The sequence below is a fragment of the Necator americanus genome, chromosome II (assembly GCF_031761385.1).
Source record: "Necator americanus strain Aroian chromosome II, whole genome shotgun sequence".
Lineage (NCBI taxonomy): Eukaryota > Metazoa > Nematoda > Chromadorea > Rhabditida > Ancylostomatidae > Necator > Necator americanus.
The window spans coordinates 605,532-622,207 of NC_087372.1; the positions used below are offsets into that span (position 1 = coordinate 605,532).

General features: G+C 39.1%; 2 protein-coding genes across 4 annotated transcripts; both read left to right on the plus strand.

The window, feature by feature from the left end:
* Positions 1–326: 326 nt before the first annotated feature.
* RB195_016484 (uncharacterized protein) lies at positions 327–6,083 on the plus strand (the record flags this gene model as incomplete). Its single annotated transcript, XM_064183035.1, has 3 exons — positions 327–373; positions 3,565–3,694; positions 6,045–6,083. 3 exons carry the CDS (start codon positions 327–329, stop codon positions 6,081–6,083), a joined length of 216 nt encoding a protein of 71 aa, XP_064038916.1.
* Positions 1,910–16,573, plus strand: RB195_016485 (uncharacterized protein; the record flags this gene model as incomplete). Of its 3 annotated transcripts, XM_064183038.1 has the most annotated exons (17): positions 1,910–1,987; positions 3,595–3,694; positions 6,045–6,124; positions 7,939–8,042; positions 8,199–8,333; positions 9,248–9,414; positions 9,462–9,616; positions 10,284–10,361; positions 11,290–11,373; positions 11,442–11,504; positions 11,605–11,685; positions 12,737–12,882; positions 12,945–13,064; positions 13,227–13,321; positions 14,581–14,662; positions 16,079–16,389; positions 16,455–16,573. In XM_064183038.1, the coding sequence occupies 17 exons, from the start codon at positions 1,910–1,912 to the stop codon at positions 16,571–16,573; spliced, it is 1,998 nt and encodes a 665-aa protein (XP_064038917.1). The 3 variants fall into 3 exon arrangements, with proteins under 3 accessions (XP_064038917.1, XP_064038918.1, XP_064038919.1); XM_064183036.1 differs by lacking the exons at positions 1,910–1,987; positions 3,595–3,694; positions 6,045–6,124; positions 7,939–8,042; positions 8,199–8,333 and having other exon boundaries at positions 9,336–9,414; XM_064183037.1 differs by lacking the exons at positions 11,605–11,685; positions 12,737–12,882; positions 12,945–13,064; ... (2 more) ...; positions 16,079–16,389; positions 16,455–16,573 and having other exon boundaries at positions 11,290–11,377; positions 11,442–11,446.
* Between the last annotated feature and the right edge of the window lie 103 nt (positions 16,574–16,676).

Sequence of the window (16,676 nt, forward strand, 5' to 3'; positions counted from 1 at the left end):
TTGTAAAGAAAAGTAGTACTGATCCTTATTAACAGCGAAAACGCCGAAACGTTAGCTGTTAGTGGAGACAGCTCTTAGCTACAGCTCAAACAACTCAGTGGGTTTTTTTATGGAAGTAAAAAACGTGGAGATGAAACATGCATCACAACAATCTTTTATTTTCGAAGATTTAATATTTTACATGGGAATTTCGCAAAAACTCCCGTAGAGAGTTCTAGAGAAAGACCATGATTCCTTTTAAGATTGTGTAAGATTGTTTCCGTTTAAAAATTGAGAAAAAAAATCGTTCTTTGCTATTTATGCACAACTCCACTAATATTTTTTGTATGGGTTATTTATTGGAAAAGAAAGAGAAATTTGCTCAAAGACATAGGTATCATAAAGAATTAATCTTTGTGCGAATTTCATAAATCATTGCGGTAGTGAATGAGAATTCCGGCGATAGGGCAGAATAAATGCAATAGAGTGGTAAAGTCAAAAGTATTTTTTTAGGATTGATGTTTACAAGAGTTATTTACACGAGACATAAAAACGCTATTAGAATAACGTGGTGTAGAAAGATCTTTGCTGTTTTCAACATTGAATTCTTACGGCGAATATTTGCAGAAAATATTCGTGAAACCAGTTTAGTAATCTGTGTTTCGACTCTTGTTGGGCAATTTACATACTTTTATCATATGAGCAAAAAAAAGCTGAGTGGACCCTTTACACATGCAGATCTGAGGAGATTAAATAAGAATGGCCACTCATGTATGTTTGAGATATCTATGTACTACAAAAGGGGTGTTTAAAATGATTATCACGTGAAGAATTGAGCAAAATTCATCACTAAAAAGAGTACAAAAGGATGAAAGGATTGCTGAACAAACGAGAGTGCGGCTGTCCTAATTCTTGTCTCCACACAGGTTTTATGCAAATCTACGAAATCATTGATCCGATTGAGGAGAAGTCATATTCAAATGCGACGTACTAAAAAAAGTTGTTTTTATAGTTGTCAGAGATTAGCATAAGAAGGTAAAATGTGATGATGATGAAAAGGGAAAAAAAAAACGGAAGATCTCCGAACGGCATTGTAGAGAGCAAACTATTAGCTTCCACTGCAAGACTACGCGATGCCCTTGTTAGCTTTGCCTTTTCTGTGGATTTGTTTTATACTCGTTCTGAATTTTGACATTTTCAAATACGAGGAACGCAGTTTTACTATTTTCCATCTCGTAAGCAGTTTTTCAAAAAAAAAAAAAAAAAAAGCTGTACAACAGGACAAAGATGTTCCAAATGTAGAACTGCAGTCTTCTAATGACTCCTGCGTTTCTTACATTCGTGGTTCCATCCATTTATTTATTTATTCTTTCAGTCTTCATTCATATGTATGTACACGCATAGATTAATTTTTTGGTCCACGCATTCATTCAGGCTAATGTACATACATCTCTGTTCATACATCAGAGAAGATCAGAGAAGTTTCGCAAGTTTTTATTTTATTTTTTTTTTTGATTTTAACAATGAAACAGAGAGATGGAAGATTCTAAAAATTGAATAAAGCTGTAAATGAGGAAGAGTTGCGAATGAATGTTAAACCGATTGAAGAGCACACTCAATTCGTATATTTTATTTAGAAGTGGTCTCCTTCAAAGCCATAAGAAATAAGTAACCAAAGGAGAACTGAATCGAGACTACAGTTGACAGTACACCTCAAAAGTGCAACCAAACATAAGAACAGGAACAAAAACAGTTGTATAAAAAAAGGGAAATCCTCTTACTAAAATTTTATGAATTTTTGTTATACAAAACCTCTTGTGCTCTATAATAAGAGAGATTCATGTGAATGAAGAGACAGGAAGTGTAAAAGAACTGGTTGGGGCAACAAAAATACATTTCGTCCACTTTTTTTTTTCCTTCGTTTTAAATGATGTTACGCACTGATACTACGATCAATAAGGCGGGAAGCAGGTTGATGTTGATGACCGCTCCTGTGCGGGAAGATGGGGTATTTCGCATGCGTTATTTATTACGATGTTGTCTTCACTCACCATTTAATATAAAGTGGTAGTGGAAATAAAAAATGGCGCAAAACGAATGTTAAGTGGTTCAATTCTTATAAATTACAAGTGAAACACAGAGATGTTGTCCTCAATTGTCTCCGGCAGGTGAAACTAACCACTGTAACTGTGGAAGGGATTACTTTAAAGTTAATATTCGGTGAAAATTCCATTATTTCATTTCTATTTAGTTCATGTTATTTGAGATCATTGAATACTTTGTGGTAGTTTTCTTTCCTAATTTCAGAAAAGATGTTTGCAGCCTGTTTAGTCTCCAACTAAGCATAAAACATCTGTAAACAGCTATTTCAACTAATATAGCTAATGAGAGGGAACATAAAAATTAGTAATGACGTTTTTTTCGATCACATAAGGATTTACAATCAAAGACTGAATTTGTGCTATAAATCAGTAGCAGACCCGGGAGAAAATGTTCGCTTGTACGCCTAATCGTTTACTATCTCTTGCTCGCCTACCTTTGTATACAATTTTTCTCCTAAAAATTCACATGAAAATTGCTTTTAGTGATATTACTGATGCATTTGGTTTATTGAGATTCCTATCTACTCATTTATAACAAGAAGAGAACAATATTGAACTCCTACACCTGACTATAGTGGAAGAACAATAGGTTTTATAATTTTCAAATGGAGACTAAGATTCGTAAAATCCGTTTGCCAAGTACATATATGAAAAATGGCAACAATCTCGATTACCGACGAAATGCTGTAAGGGAAGATAGTAGAAGCAGATAGTTTTCTTTTGTGAATAGAAAAATGATTATCTTCAAATCGCTTTGACAGCTTCAACTGCTGAGCGTTCGTACATGGCAATAATGATAAATAATAACACAAAATTACTTCACAGAGATCAACATGTAACAAGGCTTTGAAAACAGAAAGCTGTGGAGTGCAAAATAAAAGGACAAATTTTTTAAAAAAATGAAGGTGATTTAGAAAGTATTTTGTGAGGTACATGCCTCTACACTTGAGAATGTGTAAATATACGCTTGCACTTCTGTGCGCAAGATGGAAAAAGGTGATTTCGGTAGCGTGTCTTCCTTTGACCGATGATCTCATTATCGCTATCACTTTCATCGTTCAAGGACGCTCGTCCTGCACCAAATCACTCAGATCAATGTGGACTTCAGATTCGCTGAACCCTCTTTCGCGCCTCGCACAGTATCAACTTTTCAAAAAAGAAATCCAACTTCTCAAAGAAAACGAAGCTCTAAAAAATCACCAAATGAAAATGTACTTGATGATGCTAATGACCGTTTCTCAACTTACACTGAAACGAAAACAATCGATAGAAAATTCTGAAATGAATGCACCCATTTATAGTGTATCCATATATTTTTTGCGCTGAAATGAAATCAGTAGCAAATGAACAGTTTTAGAGAGTAATTTTCGTTCATTTTAAATACAAGTATTTCCTCATCGAAAAGGAACTCAGCATTTTTTGGCTTTATGCTATGCCATATCCAAAGAGACTACGAATTTTCATTCAAATTATTCACTTGCAGGTGTGCGGTCTTATCAACCAATCCTTCTAGACAACGATCAAAATTCTCAATTGGATTTGGAGCATCACAAGAGTATCGATCAACGCTAAACACTATCATTTATCCTCTGAAGATAGAAAACAACATGGAGGTTGGTATTATCGCCTAACGCGGTTACCTGCATCTTTGGCGCTATCCTCCTTGAACATGACTCTGCCACAAATTCCCGGTCTACAGCGGCACTTGCAAAAATTGTAATTCATTCGTAATCACTATTTCATGGCATTCGAGAATGAAATGCCTTTCGACACTGAGCGACCTGACGACCTTCAGGTTGACAATGTCGTGTAGTTCAGCACAAAGAAACAGAGAGTTGTTGCCAAAGACTCCATGCTCTGGGTATTCGGGAAAAGGTACAAAGGCTAGCGACTTCTCCACGAATGCCTCCGGGAGTTATGTATCCGTGGATATGTCCGGAGAAACGCAGACATACCTCTACGAGGCCACGCTCCAGTCGTTCATGGAGAAAGAAAGCGTCTTAGATACTTTTTTGAGCACAGAGACTACACAGTTAACAGAAAAATACGAAAAGAAGAATGCTGAGACTTCTGTCAAATTACTGAATTAATAAAAAAAAGGAACCTAATAATATTTGTCCAGATTTTACCTTCTTGAAGTGTAGAAACCTTATCTAATAATTTCTTTTCCAAGAACTTAGAGATGCAGGAAATTCTTTCCTCAAGCACTTAGTTTTCGTCCACACATTCGTGGGAGGCGGCTTGGAGTCGATTCCAATAAATGAGCTCCACTTGTCCACTCCTAGGGGACGCAACGTTCTTCCAAAGCTCATAATACTAGAGGCCAGCAACCTGCCAATAGATTTTGAAATTATGTGTATGCACGGAAGCAGCCATCGAAGATCTGATGACGCACGATTAAGTATGACATCGAACTGACCGAGACGACACGACGTCACCAACAGAACATCGTACATGAAACTGGAGAAGAACTGTCTTTAGGAACATGCGACAGCAGAGGAGTTGGTGTCCTCGTCAACACTGAGCAAGCAATATCGACCCTTTCCATCACCTACTCTGGAGAAGATTTTCCTTTCCCAGAACTATCATTAAGATCTGATGGATCTTTCAGCAGTCTTTATCAACACCGGCGAGACTCTTCACGCGTTACCAGTCGGAATGCAAGGTTCCTAAACAATAGAATACCCGCAAAATCATCACTAGTGGTATAAAAAAAGATGCTTGCTATCTGAAATCTGCAAGCTATTCACAAGAGTTATCCTTAACAGGATTGAAAAAGTGTTGAATGAAGGACAACACTGAGAGCAAGATGGATTTCGAAAAGGATTCAGAAGAACGATTGAGCACATCACGCTCTTTTGAAACTCACCAAGATATCGCCAGAGTACAAGATACCGCTATGTATCACCTTTTTCGACTTAGAGAAGACCGTCTATTCGGTTGCGGTCATACAAGCCTCGGACAACAAAGGCGTCCCTACTCAGTGCATAACGGAACTTCGTACAATTGTACAGTAACTTCACAATTCGCCATTCTACAAGAGTATCATCATCGACGTGAAGAAAAGGTCCAACACCGTGACACAATCTCTACCAAGATATTCACGACCTCTCTTGAGAACGCAATGCGAAAGCCACAATGGAACGACATGGAAGTGAAGATTGACGGTCGACAGCTACACCATCTGCGCTTTACCGTTGACATCGTTCTGATAACACCTAGCATCAGCCAAGCGAAATGAAGGCTGACCGAACTCTACAAAACATTTGGATGCATCGGACTTCAGCTGAATTTGCAAAAGACGACTTTCATGTGTAACGGATGGGTCTCGGATGCCTCATTCATGCTCAACTAAAAGAACATACCCGAGTGCACCAGCTACATTTATCTGGGTCAAGAAATGAACATGAAAAACGACCTGACTCTCGAGCTTGGGAGGAGAAAACAAGGGATGAGGAGTGTTTAAGAGCATGAAACATATAGTGAAGAAGACCAAGAACACCCGTATCCGTGCTTACCTCTTCAAAACCACCGCACGTTCTGCTTTGATACGTGCATCAGAAGTCGGTGCACTCCAGAAGAAAGGGAAAAATGCAACACCGTCAATTGAAAGAATAATGCTAGGGGTACCGGCCGTACCAAACCAATTAGAGAGGAACGACGAAAGAAAAAACCGAAACACTCCACTCATCCGTCCGTAGAAAATTTGAAATGTTCCCCATCGAAATTCCAAAAAGACTAGGAGGTGAAAAAAAAACGGAGATATGACTTTTCTTTGGGGTAATATTTTGTCCTGAAAAACTACCTCAATTTTTTTCTTTTGGTCCTGTCATGACGAAGTCATTTGCAATCTCCCAGACTTATCAATGTGCACCGAAACTGAGCTTTCCTGGTTATTAAACTCCATTAAATCCACTTTTAAACTGCCGAAAATTACGTACAATTAAATTCCTTATCTTTTAGAAGTGGTCTCAACTTCCTATCTGTTTTGCGGAAATTTGACTCAGCGGGGCGTCGAAAATGGGTCGTTTCATTGTTGCATTGTAAGCTGGTTGTAATTTTTCAAAACAAAATGTTGGTGGTTCCATACTGTCCTACTTCTAAAAACAAATGTAATATTTTGCTTTAAAATAATCATTTAATAGTATTTGTTGATTTGTATTGTTGTTATTTATTGTTTATCGTATTGTTTGTTTTGTAATGTATGAAGTTATCTAATACTACGTAATATTTTGTCCTGGTTATCATGTTATCCTTCATTTGCTAATCACTGCACCGCACTCTCAGTTACGACTCCTTTACCTAGCTATCTCCTGCCTCTACGACCTCCCGATGGGAAAATCGTATTACACGTTTGACTCTAAAAATAACTAAACGATTGTCGTATCGATTTTGATAAGCTGTACACGAGGTTGTCAAATAAATTTATTCGCTAACTTTCCCTCAATATCGCCTTCTATCGACATCCGACTATGTCGAGGTTCATTGAAAGTCGAACTTTTCGACTAAGCGACTGTTTCATTGAAGAATAAATGAAGCAGAAAGCAGCAGATAATCAACATCAGCCATAAATCAACAACATTTCTTCTTTTCTAGAAACTGTGATTGACTGCAGAAAAGGGAATTCAATAAATTCGCCCATAAACGCGTTTGGAAAGAGAAGAAGGAGAATAGAAGACAAAAATTTAGGAAGAGAGGAGAAGGAAAAGAATGTGCAACGAAGAAGTAAACGAAAAGGATCATAATGAAGCAACATATTGTGGATTGCCCAATGTGTCCAATGTGTAAAATTGTGGTATTCCTGGTATGTGTAAAAAAAATCGTTCGGAAAACTCACACCACTTGGAGGGATTTTAGTCTCAAGTTAATGCCGTATTTTCAATGTCTTCTATTTTTGTTGCTGCAGAATTGAGAAAGGAAAATCACCAGCTAAATGAAAGAAGTTATGCTGGATTTAGAGAACTAAAATGAAAAAGCTAAAACTAAAACAAAAATGAAATGAAATCTGATTCTTTTCGAGGCTAAGCTTCTTATCGGCAAAAAATACCAACTATGACCTAACTCTTGAGTTGGTTGTAAGCGATGTTACATGAGATCACATCAATGAGGCTTTCCAGCTTGGAAAATTCGATGCTTTTTCTCACCAGAAAATGTCATTCGATCATAGACGACGAATCACTCTTCGAATATGCCGTTAAGACAGCTTCAATAATCGAGAATCATAAAATCAAATCTAAATGTCGTAACAACAAGGAAGACGTGGACAGTGGCTGATGCGTAGTAGACTTCTAATAAAGACCCATCAAAGGTTCTGTCTACATTTCCTTCTTCTTCAAACAAAGATCAGAACTTTTCCGGCATGAAAAAGATTATGGAAATGCGTACCTTTCCCAGCCACATAATCCGCTATACATACGAAATGAAAATGGAGACCGTTACACCGCATCAACGTAATCAACCATTCTACCTTTGTTTTCCATTCTGATTCTCTTTATTGATTCCACTGAGGTTAAAAGGATTCTTCAAAAATCAGTATGTACGAGTTGTACGATCCTCGTTGAAAAAACTCTAGGAAATGTGACCTTGTTGTGACCCAACTACTAATCGATACACGTGATTCAGAAAAAGGTTCAAGAGTCTGATTGACTGCCTTTCAACTAACTAAAAATTACGTAACTTCACAATGACTATCACCTACACGTTTAATGTCGCCACATCAAAATTCTTCACATTTCATCGATTATTGTTCAGATGGAAGGTGAGCTATAGACAGTTTTGTATATATTTATTTACTTATAGTTTTATATATATAACAACACATCATGTTTAAACAATTCAAAAGAATTTATTTTCATAGGGTTCCGTTTGGCAAGCTGTGTGGGCAGAATTACTAGTATGGTGCGTATTCTACGCTATACTAAGTATCATATATAGACTATTCTTAGTCAAAGAGCATAAACAGTAAGTTTGTCTTAGGAAATCGGTTTATTGTGAAGTTGATTCATTCCAACAATTAGTATCCACTTCCAAAAATCAAAGCTTGAACCTCATCTCAAAAGTAACAACAATTTTTAATATTAATATTCTAATATATTGAATTTTTAATATTATTTCTAGAACCTTCGAGGACGTATGCATTTTCTTCGACCAGCACTCGTCGTTCATTCCAGTCACATTCATGCTTGGCTTTTATGTCTCGGCGGTATATAACAGATGGTGGCAGGTTTTCAATAACATCGGCTGGATCGATCAGTGAGCACGGCTTCGACTTATCAATATATCAAAAATACAAAAAAAAAGAATGGCGCAGTCGGTTATAGGTTCCCGTGTGACTGCATGATCGATCGATGGTTCGAAACCGCGTTAGTGCCAAGCATTATAACAACCTTCTATCCGCCTCAATTTGAAAGCAACATATCACGCAAAGCCCCGGGAAAACGTGGAGTTCGGGTTGCAGATTACTAAAACGAGCGTGGCTCCACTCATATTCCCCTGATGAGGTCTCCTCTTCAGCTTATTCGAGTCAAAATCAATGAATAGGCTGCTTAGGGAAACGGGGCGTGCACAAGGTTGCGCGTTCTAACGTGCCTCGTGGAAACTAAGGCGGTTTTTTTCACGGAAATTAACGAGAGACGAGCGGAACTCCCCAGATCCTACAGTCTACAACTTCATCTCAAGCTTTCCCGCGGATTTCCTCACCACGTCGGATTCGTGATACGCTGCCTTTGAGAAGACAAGTACTGAATCGTCATTAACCAAGGTTTATTGTAAATCTTGAAGACTGTAATACTTCGGTGAAACCCTGAAAAAAAGTCCCCCTTTTTTAAATCTTTTATCAATCATTGAAAGCGAACGGAGCTAGTAGCATCAAAATAAGCGTGAGATCCGACATTAGTCAGATATTCAAACTATATATATATATATATATATATATATATATCCTTTTTTATTTATGTATATATGCATATAAATATATGACATATATGTACATATATTTATGTGCATATATACATAAATATATATATATTATATTATATATATCATATATATCATATATATACATATGTGTATATATATATATATATATATATATATATATATATATATATATATATATATCATATATATCATATATATCATAGTACTATAAATATAATATCCTTCAGACCTGCGCTACAAATCACCCAATCCATCCGAGGCGATAACGAACGCTCAAAAATGCTTCGTCGCACTTGTATTAGGTACCTAGTTCTAATGGAGGCGATGGTGTTCAGAGACATATCCACGTTAGTTCGACGACGGTTCCCCACGATGGATCATCTGGTCACATCAGGTACGAGAATTCGTCGCAATAAATTCAGTGCTAACCATTTATTCCAGGTTTAATGACGGAAAAGGAACTAAAAGATATGAATGCCGTATCGTCTCCTCATGCCAAGTACTGGCTTCCGATCCAATGGCTTCTATCGCTGGTCACTCTAGCTCGTGATGAGGGTCGTATTGAAGGGGAAGTGATCTACGTTTCGCTGTTTGACGTTAGTTTGTCCAGCGTCATATACCCTTATTTCGGAAACATTGTTCCAGTAATTGTTTTGAAAATCATACTAGAACGATTTAACCTCTAATGGTGACCCTACACTTCCACAGTAGGACCCGTAGTCACTGTTTGGGAGGGAGTGGGGTGGCTTCTAAACAGCATTTGTTCACAACACACGTATGGCTGTGTCAAGGAGTTGCTCACTGTCAGTACATTGCATTCGGATGCGTTTAATGACTCTGCGATGAAGGCAATGGTTAAACTATTTAAATAAAACATAAGAACCATCAAATTCCATCGACTCTTGATCTCCCTATCAATAGTTCCTCTCGCGGTTTGCTTCGACTACCTCTTTAGGTTGCACGGAAACTATTTTTTTGCAAATCAATAGACTGGGTAATCTAGGTGGGTTCCCGTTCTTTTATAGTCGAACCGAAAAGTCGGCTTGGAATTTGATCCACTGACTCTACATATTTAATTGTTCCGTCATCCAGGTCGCAAAGGTAGATATGGTCATCTTGATTTGTTGAATAGGTAGTGCAAAGACAAAATTTATAACCGAGAAGTCGAAAGGCAACTGACTCCGGTTTCCCGCCTGTAAAATCTTAAGCGTCCGGATCAACGTAGCAGCATATTTTAAAAGGTTCAGATGGCGAATATTCCAGAGAATTGCTGGCTTCCGGGCAAAGCTAATCAATTTGTTTCTGTTTGACTGGGTTCCCGTACCGCTTGTATACACACAGGTCAGTCATAGTTGCATACACAATGAACGAATTCGTTTCTCTAGTCCTTCCAATGTTCGTTCTCAAACACAGTTCTCAGTTTCCCAAGAAACCCGAACTTTTGAATTCCTCAATGAGAGAGCCGGTGAAAACGAAAGAAACTCAGCGCAGATCCAGAAATTAGAAGATAAAGGGATCTTTTAGCATTTACTTACCTGACAATGTAAGCATTTACGGCAGTGAAGTGAAATAAAAGCTTCCTAAAAAGTGCTGCGCCCAAATCAAAACCAGTTGCTCCAGGTCATCAATTCACTCTCATTTCTGCATCACTAGTATAAGCTGTGGCTTACATAAACTGACTCAAACCTCACGTGAAACAATCCTTCTAATTCTTGGATATGTGCAGCTTTTCACTGTTTGCTCTGCAAAGTATAGTTGGATCAAAAGACATGAAACCCGGTACGGTTTCGTAAGCGGCTGCGCTCGAAGAGGTGTGGTAGAGATTGGGACCCAATCGCTAGCTCCAACGCACCTTCGAGCGCAGCCGCCTACGCAACTGCACGGAGTTTTACGTCGTTTTGGCCCAACTACACATCTCGAACTGTACCTAATAACAGGAAGAACTCAATGTAGAGAATTTTCCAAGCACTTCTTCGCCTTCAATCACCGTTTTCAAGCAATGCATGCTAGAAATGCATGTAGTACAACCACTCATTTGGTTTGTTGTGATCGTGATTGTGAACCCTTGTACTTGTCCAGTGAATGACATGAGGGCAATACGAACCAAAAGCGTGCCAAGACAAAATAGAACGACTGCATGTTAATATCACGGACGTTTAGTCCGCACCAGTATGATCATCTGCATCCAGACATTACCCATTGATCTACTTAGAGCACTTCTAGTTGTGAACAGGTGTAAATTTTTCTCCATTGAGTTCTTTGTCTTTAGGTTGTGCATTTAGCAGTCTACAGTTACTTTGGTTTTGCCTTACTCGGTCGACAATACCTCGAAAGAGAAGGAGTGAAGAAATCCGCAAGTTGCCATTCTTTTGGTGTTAATATCGTCTTTTGGTGGGAGATATAAATAATCCATCTTTCCAGATTGATCTCTATATTCCCATCATGTCCATTCTACAGTTCACATTCATTGTCGGATGGGTTAAAGTTTGGTTTTATGATTGACGAAAGATCCGTGATTTTGCATGATTCACGCACTATTGATCACAAGATCGCACTATTGATCAATCAATGACTAAATGCTTAGGTCGCCGAAGTGCTGCTCAATCCACTCGGTGAGGATGATGACGATTTCGAGTCCAATTGGATTATCGACCGAAACCTCCAGGTTTGATTGCCGAAATGCATAATGAGACAATTTGCATAAAATGACAGCAAAAGCACGAGAAAAGGAGCCCGTGTGGGAAGTTAAAGGCATCATCCCACGAATCTGGAGTGGTGCAGATTTCCGGTGGAGTATTCGTATACATTATTGAGAGAAGAGTGATTCCGTCCATTTCTTCCTAATTGCCGTTAAAAAAAAAACGGGCCGGAAGATACGGCTTCCGCGCAGTATTTTCAAAAGGAGTTTGATTGGAGCGCGACAGCCCTGTGCGGCGCCCCATCTTCCGGACCGTTTTTTTACGGCAGTTAGGAAGAAATGGACGGAATCACACCCCTTCCATAATCTATTATCCCGTGTACAAATACTCCACCTGAAATTCGCACTACCTCAGGTTCGTGGTCTGCTGCCTTTAAGGTATTACGCCACGCAGAAAGTCCTGGATTCGATCTGTGAACGCGCACCAATACATCCATTCCGTTTCAATCGGTAAAGTAGAGTCGTCAAAACCATCTCACATCTAAAATTATCCAAAGATGTACGGAATCGTCCGATTTATAGACCTAAAAAAGTTGACGTGCGACCAACTCAGTAAAAAATAACGCGAATTCAGAGAGGTGGGTTGTAGATTGATTCTGCACATGAATAATATCCGGTAGAGAAGGAGTGGATGCAACACTGTATAAGATCGGCCCCGACCATTCGTAGGAGCTAAAGGCGGCTCGATACAAGGTTGGAAATGATTCACGTTGGCGTGAAACGAAGAAGGCAGTGAAATAACGTCGCTGTGGCTTCCGCATTGTTAACTTCTGAGAAAATGTGTAAATCAGGAACAAGCTTTATTGTCCATTATACGAAAAGTTGGAAATTACGACTGTTCTCGTTAAATAATTCGTCTTTAACGGGTTTGCGGTGCTACGGTATTTTTCCGGTCGGGTCCACTGAAATAGACATGTAACTTGTATTTGTCCAGTCTAGCAGAAAAACTGAAGGAAAAACGCCACCGGATCACTGACCACTTTCTACGTTTCATCTTAAATGAGTTGTTTAATTTCAGGTAGGATTTTCTGTCGAGGAATGCTACGATAAGTATCCACCTGTGGATCGCGACTCCTTCTGGGAAACCCCAAATCCAGAACCACTGTACACTGCGCAAAGCGCTATACGTCCCATAAATCCTCAAATGGGTAGCTGCGTGAACATGTGCGAACTTTTTGGTTGTTAGCTTGAATTTATCCGTGTACTGCTGATGCTCCGTCGCGCAGGGCCACACCTAGCAGCTCATCGTACATGCTTCGACCACGACGAAGGACAATTAACACTTCATCTGTCTGGGATGGGCAAGTGGAATCGGACGAAGTAGTGCCTGTTATTCAAAACAACGGGTTTGTGAAATTAATGAATACGTGAAGATAATAAAACAGAAGTTAGTGAGAAAGGTGGTAAGTGAGCACACAAAAAAATCAAACACATGCTCCACGACCTCTCGGATTGCACGCTCAGATTTGCACTGCTGAAATAGACAAAAACATAGTACTCCTTTCCAGACATATCGATCTCCAGTCTCAATTTCCAACTTCCATATCAACATCATCAATGAGCAACTTCATCAAGAAAATTAAGCATGGAAGTAGACGATTAAGTGAGTAACAATCCGGTTTTGAATTGTTTTATTATTTTCTGTTCACAAAATGGGCTAGCAGTAATCTGTCGAATATTGTCCGTCTAAATCTACAACAGTATGAGCAGAAACCGTACACGAACATCCACAGCCACTACTGGGGATTATCAAATAAACGTAGCTGTAATCTCTTTGTAACATGATCGAATAATAATTAGGCGTATACAAGATCCGTTGCTATCCACTCGTGGTGGTCCTGCCTGAATGGAGTTGTCGAAAAACCATTACGTATTTTTGCAATAGATAATGATAGTGTATTTTTGAAAACACTGGAGTAATTTGCTATCATGTTAATTTTAAGTCTTTTGATAGTTGTCAGATTTTACAACAAGTTGAAGATGGAAGATCAAACCGTGCGATTTCGCCACATTTTACTGTTTCATTTCTGCAAGGAGAAGAACACGCACCACGCTTGTGAAGAGTTGGGTAACGTTTACGGTGATGTCGGTGCCGAAGATGATTTACGGAATTCCGTGCTGATGATTTTGATTTCAACCGCGCTCGGAAACAAAAACATTAGACGTCCATCATTCAAACGTTCACAACCACTTGAAAAAAGTGGTATGCGCAAGCAAGCTCGATATTTGGGCTCCTCATGAACTCAAAGAAGTTCATTTCTTGGCGCGCAAAAACATCTGCATTATCCTTATTAAACGTGAGGAGAATGGTTTTTTTTTTTAAAGCGACTGACAACTGGAGATGAGAAGTGAGTTATTTGCAAGAATGTGTTGAGCAAACTGTCTTTGTAATGATTTGTCTCGAATGAATGTCTCGAAAGTAAACATTCATCAGAGAAAGGTTATGCTATTAGAGTGGTGAGGGATTTCGAATATGTCGTATTTTTTGAGCTTCTACCAAAGAACCAAACAATCACTTCGGATGTGTGCTGTGGAGAGTTTGAAGGGATCCATCATCAGAGATGTTCAAAATAGCGTTCTGATACCGGCGCACCGATTCGATCGCCGGGAGCCCCTCTCCCTCATTATTTGGAAATTTGTAACTACACACACACACGCACCACACACAAGACACACACACCACACAGTGTTGGCAACGCAGCAGACCTTGCGTAAGCGGCCACTCAAGCGGTGCGGACAGCGGTGGAACCGGGGACCATGGCGAACATACAGAGGGGACTGGGATCTCATACGATAATTGGCAATTAGCCCGTTATCATATAGCATGATCACGGTAATAGTATGATATGATGGTCCATCTAGGTTCTCTATCGCAATTTGCAAAACGTCGATCAACGAATGTGAGCAGCCTGAGGACGATAGAAAGCCCTGGGGTAATTTCAAGGTGGGTGCCCGGATGTGTGGCATTACGTATTTACTCTCGCTCGGTAATCGTGTCTACAGAACATTAGGCGTTTTCCACCTAACATATGGCATCCCTCTCCATGTTTCTCAATTGACCAACATATGATACTTTGTTTACTTTGTTTGTTCACTAGTTTTGAATCTATTAGGTTGGCAACTGAGTTCCCGCCGTTTTTTTTATTTTGATATTTCGCATGTCGTTAAATATTTGTGGCATAATGTTTTATGCCATTTCGGAGAGGATGTTTTGCTCAAGCTAATTTATATTAATTTTCAGATCATCAAAATGGAGTGTAAAGTTGAGAAAAATGGGCATTTCCAACACCTCCTTCTTTTGCTTTTAATAAAAAAAAACCATTCTTCGTCGCCAGTAATAATTCGGTAGAGAAATCGTTGTTTGTGTCCATGAGTTGCGCGGTGACGAGCAAGCCAACCAGCAGAGATTGTGGCTCGTTGATTTTTGTTGTTGACACTTAAAGCATGCGGAACCCATGCTCCATACTTTTGAACCTTTCCCAACGAATGAAGATGTTTCTCTGTAATAGTGTGAGAGCAGTTTTAACTGATTTCCTTGAGCTGTAGCCAAGATTGGAACATTTATTAAAAAGCGACAAACTTTTCGCGAAAACCCCCTTCCCCAAAACCAAAAAAAAAAAAAATAATTAATAACCCCCCCCCCCCCCCCCCCCCCCCCCCAAAAAAAAAACCAAAAAAAAAAAAAAAAAAAAAAAAAAAAAAACTCAGTAGCAGTGTGAGAGCATTCCATTTTCTCTGCCAGTTCCCTTGTCATTTGACTCGAATCTTCGTGCAAAATTTGGTTCAATCGCTCTCCATCGAACTCAACTGGACGGCCGGAATGATGTCGACTTTGAGGGGAAAGCATCCATTTTTGAATTTGACATACCAGTCACGAGGTTTTCTCTCAGCTATAGCACCATCTCCGTACACAGTACAAATGTCGCGAGCAGCTTTTGTGGCCTAAGAACCTTGATTAAAAGCAAAAAGAAAGAGGTTCACTTTTCTCAAATTCAACTAAAATGACATTCCATTTTAATGATCTGAAAATCAATATAAATTAATTTGAGCAAAAAATAAAATATAGATTCCGATAGAACAAAACATCCTCTTTGAAACTGCATAAAACATTATGCCACAAATATTTAATAACACGCGGAGTATTAAAATTAAAAAACGGCGGGAACTTAGTTGCCAACCTAATACGTTAAATGCCAAGAGGAATAGTGAGAGATGATGTGCTTACCTTCTTTTTGCGAGTTGTATCACCACAGTTATTCCCCTTCATGTTTTTTTTTTGCTTTATGCTCTTATTTCAGTCACTTTATTGCTCTGCGAGCCTGTTGCGTAATGTAGCTTGACCACATTGTTTCCTTTCCAGCGCTGCATCGTACTTAGATTGTGCCAGTTTGTCGCCGGCGTTGTGGTTACATGATGGTCAAAAAACTCCTCCAGCTCTTTACGTGCAACCACCGACGCCCATAGCTACAGGGAGAGAAGCATCGCAACATTCAATGCAGCAGTTGGAACACTCGGACAAGCATATGAATAGAAATCGCAAACGACACTCAGCACCTGATACACTCCAACTGGTTAAGAAGGCGGACGGATCTCGGCGAGACTCTTACAGCTCTATGGGTTTGCCTATTATCTTGGAAGAGAGTAAGGACAGATCAATGCATCAATTAAATGGTTAGTATTTTTTCATTCGGCAGAATCATCCAAGAACCAAGCAACAAAAACCTAAGAACCTTCAGCTTCAACCAGCAATCACGAAGGAACGAAAGTTGACGATGTTCGATCTAATAAAGGAAGTGCAGCTGAATCTTTAAAAGTGCCCAAACAACCTATTTGTGTTTGTAGCCATTGTAACTAGGGTGCATCTCTTATTTCAATATATTCCCCCTCCAACTTTGATTTTTACCAATATTTTATAGTTTGTTCCAAGCCAACCGTCAGAAAAATGACTTTAATAGAGC